The 12539-nt window shown below is 30.6% G+C and overlaps 3 protein-coding genes across 5 annotated transcripts; 1 reads left to right on the top strand and 2 right to left on the bottom strand.

The window, feature by feature from the left end:
- Positions 1-227: 227 nt before the first annotated feature.
- Positions 228-3953, bottom strand: LOC145944049 (uncharacterized). Its single transcript, XM_083052049.1, has 3 exons — positions 3725-3953; positions 2097-2255; positions 228-855 (listed from the first exon to the last, which is right to left on the bottom strand). The coding sequence occupies exons 1-3, from the start codon at positions 3783-3785 to the stop codon at positions 611-613; spliced, it is 465 nt and encodes a 154-aa protein (XP_082908175.1). The 5' UTR covers positions 3786-3953; the 3' UTR covers positions 228-610.
- Positions 3954-7021: 3068 nt separating this feature from the next.
- On the top strand, positions 7022-7896 carry LOC145943725 (mitochondrial import inner membrane translocase subunit Tim10 B). Its single transcript, XM_083051519.1, has 3 exons — positions 7022-7203; positions 7348-7443; positions 7530-7896. The coding sequence occupies exons 1-3, from the start codon at positions 7180-7182 to the stop codon at positions 7698-7700; spliced, it is 291 nt and encodes a 96-aa protein (XP_082907645.1). The 5' UTR covers positions 7022-7179; the 3' UTR covers positions 7701-7896.
- A 254-nt stretch (positions 7897-8150) lies between these two features.
- Arfip (ADP ribosylation factor interacting protein arfaptin) lies at positions 8151-12537 on the bottom strand. 3 transcript variants are annotated; one of them, XM_083051514.1, is made up of 6 exons: positions 12378-12537; positions 11562-11765; positions 11300-11485; positions 10888-11209; positions 10629-10806; positions 8151-10553 (listed from the first exon to the last, which is right to left on the bottom strand). In XM_083051514.1, exons 2-6 carry the CDS (start codon positions 11761-11763, stop codon positions 10401-10403), a joined length of 1041 nt encoding a protein of 346 aa, XP_082907640.1. In that variant the 5' UTR covers positions 11764-11765; positions 12378-12537; the 3' UTR covers positions 8151-10400. The 3 variants fall into 3 exon arrangements, with proteins under 3 accessions (XP_082907640.1, XP_082907642.1, XP_082907641.1); XM_083051516.1 differs by having other exon boundaries at positions 11300-11467; XM_083051515.1 differs by lacking the exon at positions 12378-12537 and adding an exon at positions 12058-12363.
- Between the last annotated feature and the right edge of the window lie 2 nt (positions 12538-12539).

The raw sequence follows: 12539 nt of genomic DNA, 5'->3' as shown, positions 1-12539 counted from the left end.
ACGAAACAAGGCTGAATCAATGGAGATGACACGTAACGACGATGAGCCTAATTTGTTCTACATAGCGCAATTATCAAAGGCGTCGTTTCGCCGAGTACGCCGGAATTAAAATGATAAGTGTATAAGGTTGACTTTACAGAACGTACAAACAGAATACGAGCTTAAAGTCGCGTTAACTTTTGAAGAAAAAAAAACATTTTTCAAAAAGAAATTAAATTTACACGATGTGATTATGTTACATTCTTTATTTTGTACTTACAACAATAACTGGTGAACCAATATTACTCGTAGAAATCACGCGCTTATTTTATTCATAATTTTTTCGTTTCTGAAAAATAATAATTGAATTACATCGAGCGACATTACATGTAATATAAAACACACATTTCTCTCTCTCCTTTATATCTATACCTATACCATTATATATCTTTCAGATCGGAGAACCATCGGAAAATAATAATCAATCCGTAGAGAAAGAATTGTTAGTCACAGATTGACGACATTTAAGTATTCGTAGCTATCGTGCGAAAGTATTCTTTCTTTTTATTAGCTACTGACACAACTAATAAAAAAATCGATACGTAATCTATTGATCGTCGCTCGTTAAATATTAAAGAATGCCATATTTCGATTGTTGGAAGACGTAGGCGAAGGATATCAGCGCACCGATATAAAGCAGTCGTGTCGCAGACGCATCTGTCGCGGAATTGCATAAATCGGCGCTGCAGATGTGGCAGGATTCGATTACGTCGCGTCCTGGCTGTGTCATGGAGTTACCGCATAGGCCATCAGTAACTTCGAGCTCATCGTGATACGGAGTGGAGCATTGACGTATGACAATTCGTTCGCCGTATTCTAAAAAAATGTCAATTAATCGTTTTTTGACAGATTAATCACAAATTAATCGCACGCGTTTTTCACAAACCCCATAATTATTCGCAAAGTACTCGTTTCGCGACTGACTGAAATTTTATTTCTCTTAATGAAGAGTGAACTTTGTATATGCATATATGCGCAATCGTATCACGTCGTATTTTTCTATATCAACGAGTGCGCTGTTGATTTAATGGCATAAGATTGTCGCTTACGTAATTTTTCGCATTCAGATAATAATCATGTTGACTATTTCACATACACACACATACACATCTCTTACGCTAGAATTCTGTTAAATTAACATTCGATGTGCTACCTTGAATTTATGAAACTGTCGTGAAACTATGCAATGACAAATTTAACAACATACAAGGAAGTATATAATTCTGACTGTGTACTGTTTATGACACATCAACTCTTTTTTTTTTTTAAAGTAGTTGATTGCAGAGTTGAAAAACGAGTAATCAACTAATCAATTTCAAATAATAATCAATTGAATCAAATTTTTCAATTGAAGAAAGATAATTGTGTCATTATGCATACTTGAATCAAACACACTGTCTAATTAAATTTTCCGCCAAGATAATGAAAAAGAAATACAATGTGTCGATTATTTGTTTTTCCATGCATATTGCTTTTTCTACTTGCCCTAATAATCTACTACGCGAACAATATATTATTCCGAACAAAATTAATGAAACTGGCAGTGAAGAGTAGTTTTTTTGCTATCGTAGGTGTGGTCTCGACCTTGTTTAATGCCTAATTATCATCGTCATTTACATACACACCGTATGATTCAACGGCGGTGTACATTACCGCGTCGTCACACTTAAAATAGAAAGGATACAGCGCATCAAAAGTGCAATTTAAGCTACATTTCGTAATACGTCATCCTTTTAAGAAATAAGCAGAGATGCGAGCTGCAAGATCTGTCGATCTGTGCATTCGGCGTATCTTGCATTCGTAAAGAATAATTCGTTCTGCTTTTCACCGTATATGCATATTTATACGTGCATAATGATTATGAAAAAGTAATCTAGCATAAAAAGACTTAAAGAAACGAGAAGAAAAACAACATTTTACTTGTAAACATATTGGTCTTTACATATCAAAAAGGCTACTAGAATATATACTTATTGTTAATAAATACGTTGGAAATTTTCTACATAAATTTACAATAACATTACATCGTTAATATTGAAGCAAATAAACAATTTTACCTCGTTTAACGATTTTGCGGCAAATAGCTTTCGTGGAGCCGTAGTGGCCCGTATCGCAGGTTCTGATATGAAATGCAGCTTGATGGTCTGTGGTGTTCATAGGATCATTACACATGACATTTACGTTGGACGAGCAGACCCAGCAACGTAAGGCGGAACCTAGTCGAAACAAAAAAAAATTATTTTATGATTTGAGTTCTGCGCTCGTCAAGGACAACGCAGAGCGGGCGACGTCCTTACGAAGTGCCGCTCTACTCTCGCGTAAAAAAGACTTCAGATACATTTGGTAGAAATTTGTTTAGAAACAAAATCAAAATAAAAATCACGGAAGAGATATCTGCGCAATACACTGATGGAAAACAGGCGTGATTAAGAAGTGACGTAATGCTGAGTAACCGTCTATATTAGTAGTGCACGCAACTACACAGTCGGATTTCTACCATTGTAAAAACTAAAGCGCGACGCAATATCTAATTCGAGAGGAAATATCATAAGAAGAAAATTAATGTTATGAAAAGTTACGATCAGAAATATAGTTAGAGCATGTATATAGTATATTCAAGTTTCATAATATATGTATACTAACGTTCTGTATATACATATATATACAGAATGAATCACCTAACTTGATCATTTTAAATTACTCATAAACTGTTTGTTGAGAAAATTATTTCAAAAAACAAATGTTGCATAATATCAAGAAGAACGTATCAGCTGCCTGATATTAATCAATTTTTTTCTATTTTATATTTTTATCAAAAAAAAGAAAGCACACAAAGGCCAAAAGATATCTTACTAGACGTCGAAAGGATAATAAATTGTTTTTTACATTGTTTTAGGAACATACGTATGCTGTCTGGATTAGTTTGAGTTTTTTAAATGAAAAACTCAACATTTCACTTTGAAATTTTCGAAAAAATATCGAATGTTAAGTAACAAAGTACTAACAATACTTAATTAATGCTCGAAATGTTATTCATTACGTTCAATGCAAGTGTGTTACTTTGATCGATTAATGAATTAAAAAACTCTAAATCTGAGAATAATATACCTTAATATTTGTTTATTACGTTCAACGTTCTATATTCTTTCAAATTTTGAAATGCAATGTTGAGTTTATTATTTTAAAAACTTGAGATGATCTTCACATTTCTCGATAAAAAAGCAAGATAGCAAAAAACTAATTACTATATTGATATCCCTTGATATCATGTAATTTTTGAAATATTCTTTTATACAACAAAGGTACCTACAATAACTTAAAATGATCCAGTTAAAATATAAACATTATTAATTTGCATATCAATAGGTATATAAAAATAGACAAAATTTATAAGAAGTATAAATTTATAATGTTAATATCATGCATATAATAATAATATGTACGTAAAATAATGAACATAATATATAATATGACATGCAAAATTTAAGTAAGTAAGTGAGAGAATTTATGACTAGTATTTTAAATATTTTCAATATTTGTATTGTAAAATAGAAAATTCGAGAGAGCTGTTCAAAATAGCTGAGCATCCAATATTTTACTCTTACAGTTTTTATTTCCAAAATATATCTCTCTTTAGATTTTCACTCTGTTAACATTTACTTTTGCGCAGAGCACCAGGACTCACCTGACGTTACAAAAAGGGCCACCCCGAAAATCAACATCGCTGCTCGCTCGCTGGAAATCATTTCGAAAATTAAATACAACTGCTTGAAATCACACAAAAAAAATCAGGAATATACGAAAGATGGAAATGCCGTTCTCGAAAATAATAGTAGATGTTGTCGAACGATTCGGATGACCGTTTGGAAACTGCCGATACCAAACGGTGTCCAGTGTGATACTGAGGAACCAACACCCTCTTTACCAAGAGCACTTGTCTCTTCCTCTCCCTCCAGCCTTCTGTCTGTGTTTCTCTTTCTCTAATTGCCAATCGCTATAATGTCTCTCCTCTTTACGTATAACGTGTGTGGTTTCTTTTTATGAGACATATAATGAGCTAAATTTTATGGTGTGTCAGTATGTGACGTAAAAGTAACATATACAAGATAGTGAATAGAATTTTAGCATATCCTTTAAGTTAATATCTTTTCAATTGGAATTGGTCTTTTTAGTGAGACATATATAATGACGATATTCAATATAATTTTTTTATTTGCTTTTTATTCTAAATATTCCGCGATAGATACACGCGTAAAATAAATAAGAAACTTTGTTAAAATATAAAATCCATGCTACATTTGATTCTACATATATATTTTTCTCGACAATTTTTAACTTGGTGTTGCAAAATTGTGTCCTGCCGACTGATTAAGAAAGGTCAGGAAGCATTTAACCCTGTTGAACATTACCGACCTCACTTTGGTATTTGACCTGTTCACCTTGGTAATCGCTTCTGCGGCGTTCATTCATCCGTCTGATGTACATATGCGTGTGTCACACATAAAATGAAGTTTATTGTTGTAGAGGAAGACGTTACGAATCTAGAAAGTCTATGCCTTATTCGACAACTGGTGCTCCAATTATAAAACTCTTTAACTCTTCAGCAAAATGTCTCTTCCGGTCAAGCGTATTGAGATACTTAAACTTTGAGTGGGTAAAGAAAAAGATCTCGTAGATTTTTAACTTTAGATTAATGATATTCATAGTATTATATATACAGAGTATTTTAATAAGTTTATACACAGTATTGATAAAATTTTATAGTATTATATATACATAATAATATAAAATTTTAAGAGAGAAGAAAAAAAGAAAGAGAGAAAAATAGAGAATATATATAATATTTCATGAAATATTCACATTTTTAATTATCTTAAAACAATTTAAAATATGCACTATATACATATAGGTATATCTAAAAATGAACTTAATACAATATCGTGAACATGAATTTATGTTAAATAGAGCTTGAACGTTTGAAGGTAATAACATCTGTCACATGGCTCCATATCAACTTCACTTTACTAATATTTAATAATATTTTAATAATATTTACTAATATTTAATATTATAATATTTTTATAATATTTACTAATATTTTTAATTCAGAGTACAACAGAAGAGAATTACAATAGAAAAATGATAGGAGGATTCTCTTTGTATTTAAGAATATATATTATATATAGATATATTTCTTATACTTACATCGCGTTTCTCGTAAACATAATCATTGACGTACATATTTAAGCTTACATTAAAATGATTGTACCATTAAATTAATTGCATGATTAAGCGCATCCTTATCCATATTATAGTACGTTCCGGTGTGGCCAGTATTATATTTGTCTAATCGTCAAAAATTGCTTATCTTTTGCAGTTTGATAGGTATAATATGTAAAGTTATTTATTTATATTTAAAAAAAAGATATTTGCAAGAGAAAAATTATGATTTTATCTCGATATAGCAAATAGTAATAGTGTTTTCTATAGTCCTATTTTAATAAATTAATATAAAAATATTTAATATAAACATTCTCTACCCTAATATCTTTTTATATTTAATCGAGTTTCAAAGATCACTTCTGTCATGAGCATCAGAAGTGTTTTTCAGAAGCAAGAACAAACATTTCAGAACTTGTTACAATTTCTTAGTATATGATTACATAAGTATAAAACCTTAAGTCAATATACCGGCAACTTTTACGATAAAATTGTATTATCTGCGCACATTTTTACGTTAATATCCACGACGAAATAATTACGACAAATCCGAGATACCATTTTGATACCGAATTGAATAATCCTTTACCGTTGCAAGCGTTTTCCTTGCAAAAATAACATTCGATATTCGAATGTGGGAAACTATCTCCGTAATTGCAGTATTTGTTTACTTGGCGTGATAATACACAGGCTCGTACTGTTACTAAAATATTTCTATCTGCAATATTTTTATATGTATTATTTTAATGATATATTTTTTATATATTAGATTAGAATGCAATGTCTACGTACACAATACGATACTTTTGTGGCAATGATGAGATTCGTTCCGAGAGCAGGCAACCAGGTCAAAAGCACCAGACGTATAAGGATCATTGCAATCTCCTTTATGCCCTTGTCTTAAATCCGTGTTGCATTCATAACACCATAAATGTTCCTCTCTCGAGTGACTCGCTGGAGAACATTTTAAATAATATTTAAAATTCTTTTCTTACATTAATAAAATAACTTTATTCAGCACGATTGACAAATTACAGAACGAGTGTGTATATATATCCAATAGAAAATTAACGTGCACACAAGAGCGTAATAGAATAGCAAGAAAATGAGGTATAATTCAAATATGAACAAACATCCGCGATTCGTTCCACTATTTTATATACATTTTCTATTATATATAAATTATATCTATTATATATACAATAATGAAAATAACATACTATAAAATTTACTTACTCACGTGCAGAAAGCTAGATAGTATAATCACGGATGAGAGGAGTTCGATCGCGCAGTACATTTTTCGGGAGAGAGAATAAAGGATGCGGAGATCTCGGCGACTTGTTCTCCTTGGGAGATATCTTATCTATGATAATCAAATGGCGCGACGTGAGGCGAATGGTTGACAGCGCGCATAATGAGTGAATACACTTTAAATCATTATTACGTTTTACGAAAAAAAATCATAACAAATATCTCTTGTGTGTTTTTATTTTTGAGAATTTACATTTTTACTGTTCAAACTTGCAGATCTAGAGTGCAATAAGGAATCTTAGAATAATTTCGAATAATTCTTGAAATATATAAATAGTAAAAATACCTTTTAGCTGATTATATTTTCCTGTTTGCCAATTATTTTTTCAAGTTCAAATTTCTGCGATTTAAAAATGAGTCGATAATATAGATATCGTTAATATAATTTCAATGAGAAATCTATTTTATCACTCGTCGTTAATATTGACATCAACATTAACATATAATATATATATATGTATAATTCCCTGAACTATAGCTCCGCGTGGAAACTGTTCTCACGTTTTTCGAGAAATATTATCGAAATAATATTTCATAGCAAAGTTATAGAATATCACTCTTTAGGAAAATAATATATTCTTAAAGTGTCGAAAATATACAACTGTCTACATGGATACGTTACAGTTAAGAAATGTACCTAAATTTAATTATCAATCTACCAGATATAACCATAATACACTCTTCTCATATCATAATACAATTATTTTATTATAATATGAGATGTTATTATAGTACCAAAATGGCAACATCAATTTTCAGTAAATCTGTTTTCAGTAGTTGAAAGACTTTCTTGTCCTCTACAATCAAATATCCGAGACGTGTTTCAAAAAATGTGCAAATACTTTCCTCACTCGAGAAGTCACCTCTGATGAAGTAAGTATTTTTACAAATGTTAATAATTATATGTATATTACATCATTGAAAATAAATTCATTTAATGTTTATCTCTGAAATTGCAGGATCTTTGTATAAGTAATTGTGCGCAGAAATACATTCATGCAAATCATAAAATAATGGAGATATTTGTGGAGGTACAGCCTATAATGATACGTAGAAGAATGGAAGAAATAAACACGACTCAAGCAGCATTAGAAGCACAAAATCAACAAGTGGAACAAAATCCACAATGATGCTGGTATCAATCATTTGATACATTTATCAATCTTCAAATATTTTTCAGTTAGCTTCATAAATTATAAAGCTCTGTCGAGTACATATAAATATATATGTATAAAGTAATAATATTTTAAAACATTTTACATATGTATATATAAAAAATCCAGGAGAAACTACATTCTATATATATGTATTTCCTCCTGTATACCTTATTCATTTGTATATAGTTATTTAAGCAAGAAATATATATATGATCATCCTGCCCACATGTTTCTCTTGTCAGTTATTGTATAGGTTAATCTACTTGATAGATTCATATAATAGATGTTGATTAATCTTGCTTTGAATATTTTTATAATATAAATACATTTTATAAGAGATATAAAGGAAGGAAGCAAGTATAAGCATTCATTTATTGTTAAGAGATTTGTATACACATAATATACACACACGATAACATCATAGTTAGGAACATAATTTTTCAGCTATTATATTTTATAAATAATAAAATATTTAAGAATTATATATACTTAATTTACTAAAAATTAACATTTTTGTCACATAGCGCTGATTAAAAAAAGATCAGATCCTAGCAGATAAAGCACTTCTCTAATTTTAATTATACCCTGGATTGCAACTTAGCTGTGTAACAAAATGTTATAAACTAAATGAGAGAAGGTATTACATGTTTTAAGTCTTCACATGATACATAAAGAATATATACAGATATGAATATAGCAGTTGTACACACTGAAGGCCAGAGTTATGAAATATATATTCCATATTATCGCGCTATCATTCTCTGGATAACAGATGCAAGCGTGAAATGTATAAGAAACCTGCAGATTCTCCAAGACTGTTGACATCTTATACACCTTTACTTTTCGTATACATTCACCATACACACATGTGAAATATTTACTAAATATCATGTACACACACATTGGAAGAGTCATCTTCGCAATCTCGTAGCATATATAACACCTTTTTAATATATAATTATATCACTCTATTAGCTAATTTTTTTTATTTTTTCATTAACTGCAGCTAGTTGCAATGGTAATCACTATCATGACAAGTAATAAATGATCATTATTGGAAAAGTGCCATCACTTTTTGCTATAAAATATTTTTAAAAAGCTTCCAAGATCTTTGAAAACTACAAATTGTTTGTATGTATGTGTGTGTGATGTACGTATGTATCATTGCACATCATGTGTCCACTATAAAATACAAGCGCAAGCACAATTAAATTAATTTTAATACAAAATTATCATTCATTTTTTATATATAATTTTTAAATAAATACTTAAGTAAGAAAATGACTAGCTCTCCTTTGCATGTTTTGCTTAAAAGTTGAATTTTGAAAATAATATAATTTTTTTTATAGAAATTAATTCTGTATAGAAATTTTTGAAAAATTTTAATTTTTTTCCACATAATTATTATATATACTATTATAAATATATTATTATGACATTTATATCTTTATGGTACTTGTCATAATTCATTTATAAAATCTGAAAGATTTACTTTTATTTTATATATATATATAACTCTAAAAAAAATTGTTTATTTAATAAAAAATAATTAATATACATTTCTAATCATAATATAATCCTCACTAGTCCACACACACACACACACATTTAGAGAAGATTACAAATATTTATTATCTAAACATTTGTGTAATTTAGAATTACATGCACTATAAGTTTTAAGAACTTAAAGAAAGAAATGATCATATGTAATTTTTTTAGAAAATAATACTTTATCAAATCAGTTGATATATATTATTCATATCTGTAATTTATTTTAATATATATATAAGTCACAGATATAATACTTCTGGTTTCTGATAATACAAGCAAAGTACAATAATTATAGTAAATGTGATGCAACAAAAAACATTTTGATATTAAAACTACATATTTAATGTAATTAATGCAAGCCTCTTACATTCTACTGAAATTGTCAGTTTATCCAATCATTTTCTTGCTTTCAATAAATTAATAATTTAAGTAATTATGTTGTTATGTATATAAAATAAGTGTAAGTTCAACAATATCATCGTCTTAAAGCTGAAACTTTTTTTGAAATAATACATGATTTGTAGTTTAAAGATTAGTCTTTTAAGATGGTGGACATATTATTAAACTACATGCGTGTGTAAAATGTGATATAAACAAGCAATTAATATACTGTAAAATAGAAGGCTCCATTTATCATATTACATCATGTTACGTATTTACATTGAGGGAAAATTTACATTTCCTCAAGAGAAATATAAAAATTAAATCTATTGCCTCTTTAAATGTTTAAACGTCAGAACTTAATTGTTGGACAAGTTTTGAAATTCCTCTACAATTTGCAATGTTCTTAAAAGAATTATTTTTATGATACATGATGGGCACGCCAAAAAGGTATTGTATATATATAATAATCAATATGTAATGATCAAAATATTACACTGTAACTTTTGGGGATTCAGTCTGTTTATACACACCATAAATCTCGCAATTTTTCACTCTACATTATTTAAATTATCAGACTAAACGGCAGCTTTCAATACGTACCAGCGAATTGTCGAGTGGTTTTTGATAACTGTTCTATCTTTACTTTCTGTGTTTCGCAACAGGGTACCTCGAATGGACGAACGCACTTGTACAGTCACATCCTTCGCGGCAGGACGAGGGGTGTTCATTCTAATTCAACTACTGTTCCAACCATGAGGGTAAGGTGGAATTTGGTGATTTCACCTTGATGTTGAATTGTTTGAGAGTTGCCTCCAATGCGGTTTGATTCCCCGAAAAGTATGCAGATATAGCATTATGGAATAACAGCAATTGTTTGTGCATCACTTTAATCTAAAACAATATTGTATTATTAAAAATATTGGAATCAATTAATTATAAATTTGTTAAAGCATTAAGAGAGCGTACCCGGTTTTCGTCTAAAAACTTCAACTTGATAGAAACGTCTGAGCGTAATTTTTCGAAATTCTGTTTGTGCCCTTCATAATTAGCTTGTGCTTCTTCTAATCTTGCCGCATTACTACCATCTGACTTTGTAGCTTGCACAAGAGCCTCTAGATCTGTTCTATATGCATCGTATTCTATCCTATAGAATTATCATGTTATAATAGTATAGCAGAAAATATGATATAAAATATTAAAAACATATATAATAAAGTTTGCGTACCTTGCAGTTTCGTATTGTCTCACTGTAAGCAGTGTATCCTCGATCGTTTTATTACACAAGGTATTCACAGAGGAAACGAAGAAATTTAAGGCCCCTAGAAGTGTTTCGCCATTTTTAGTTAAATTTCTCTGCGTTTCCGAATTGTACAGAAACTCCTCTTGGAGTTCAGGCGATTTTTGTGCTAATTCAGAAAACGCCTCTCCGAGGGCGTGTTGCGTCTGAACAACGTGATGAAAGTGTGACGCCAAAGCTCGTGATAATCGCAGAACATTGCAATATTTTCTCTGAGTATCTCTGAGCAATTCAATCTGTGTCTCAAGTTCTGGAATATGAAAAGATGTGTTTATATCTTGCAAATGACACTGAAAATAATCTGTTAAGATTGCTCTCTTATAATAAGACAAAGACTCACCGAAATCTACAGTACGGGACGTTTTCCCTAATCTTTCGTACATTAACTGTTTAGTGCATTTGTATGTGGAGATACTCCAATTCTTTAGACTCTCAATTTTGCTTTGGGTAGTGCGCATAGTTTGCGTATCACCATTTTGAACAGGTGTATTAGGGGAAACTGCAACCGCTGGAAAAACACAGACATCTTTTTGCTCCGATTTTAAAATCTCTGAAATCTTCATTCATTGATAAACATGCAAGAAAGCATTTGATATATGTACAAGTCTGATTTGTAGGACTTCCTAAGCTCAAATTTATAGTGGCTGGCCTCGGATGACTATCACTGCTACAGTTGTTTGGTACATGAGGTGGAGGAGTCCCAGTATGTACAGCGTTGTCACTCTCATTCAAGGAAGGCGCATCCTTTAACATCTCGTGTATGCTGCGTTCCATCCCACTTGATGTAACAGTAATTTGGGACATTCCTGTAATAAGGTACACACTGATTCCATGTAATCATCTTGAGAAGATACCTTTTCTTTCGAAATATAATTTAAGCTTTTAAAAGCAATTATACATCAGACATGATTATTCATCCTTTTAAGATACATTTTTATATTATATTCTATTAAATTGGAAACGTATTAAGCATATTTCAGAGTGTCAAAGATCGAATATTAGCAATCACACTGCAATTATGTTGGAAGAAAATGTCGTATACTTAATTTCGCAAAGAACCAATACTTTCGGCACAATCTACGTGCAAGAGGTACTTACAATTAACAATTTGACGGAGAATGTAATAGATATATAATCATCACTCGCGACATTCGATCGTCACTGTATATGCACCGTACGCGAGATGTAGATACGTTATTATTCGTGCGGAATAATTACGAGCAATCGGGATCACCATAAAACCACATCCCTTTCGCACACATATCTTCCACTTGTCATATCATAATAGAAAATTCACGCCGCGGAGCCATGTAAAAAAAGAGCCACGAAGAGAAACGTCACTGGACGCTTGTTTTTCAAAAGAGTGAACCAGATTTGCGTCGCGAAGAAAATACCTTCTCGATCAATTATATACTTACTACGCTAAAAGATCGACGTCCGTGCGTTTCCTCTAACGTGCTGTTACATATGTACATATAATGTAAATCGAAACACTTGACGGTTGCGATTTTTATCTTTACGACGTTTCATGAAAAGAGAGCGATGTATGTGTCAAACTAGGTGGCGCGGCGAGTACCGAA

This window comes from Prenolepis imparis, unplaced genomic scaffold (genome assembly GCF_030444845.1).
Source record: "Prenolepis imparis isolate NDT839.2.m4 unplaced genomic scaffold, iyPreImpa1.0 SCAF_12, whole genome shotgun sequence".
Taxonomy (NCBI): Eukaryota; Metazoa; Arthropoda; class Insecta; order Hymenoptera; family Formicidae; genus Prenolepis; species Prenolepis imparis.
This window is presented reverse-complemented; position numbering and strand designations above follow the sequence as displayed.

Coding starts and splice junctions, on each gene's coding strand:
- LOC145944049 (XM_083052049.1), bottom strand. CDS start 3,785: ATGATTTCCAGCGAGCGAGCAGCGATGTTGATTTTCGGGGTGGCCCTT. Junction 2,256..3,724: donor GGCCCTTTTTGTAACGTCAG/GTGAGTCCTGGT, acceptor TGTTTCGACTAG/GTTCCGCCTTACGTTGCTGG. Junction 856..2,096: donor CCGCAAAATCGTTAAACGAG/GTAAAATTGTTT, acceptor ACATTTTTTTAG/AATACGGCGAACGAATTGTC.
- LOC145943725 (XM_083051519.1), top strand. CDS start 7,180: ATGGATACGTTACAGTTAAGAAAT. Junction 7,204..7,347: donor ATACGTTACAGTTAAGAAAT/GTACCTAAATTT, acceptor TGTTTTCAGTAG/TTGAAAGACTTTCTTGTCCT. Junction 7,444..7,529: donor GAGAAGTCACCTCTGATGAA/GTAAGTATTTTT, acceptor CTGAAATTGCAG/GATCTTTGTATAAGTAATTG.
- Arfip (XM_083051514.1), bottom strand. CDS start 11,763: ATGTCCCAAATTACTGTTACATCAAGTGGGATGGAACGCAGCATACAC. Junction 11,210..11,299: donor GTCCCGTACTGTAGATTTCG/GTGAGTCTTTGT, acceptor TTCATATTCCAG/AACTTGAGACACAGATTGAA. Junction 10,807..10,887: donor AGACAATACGAAACTGCAAG/GTACGCAAACTT, acceptor ATAATTCTATAG/GATAGAATACGATGCATATA.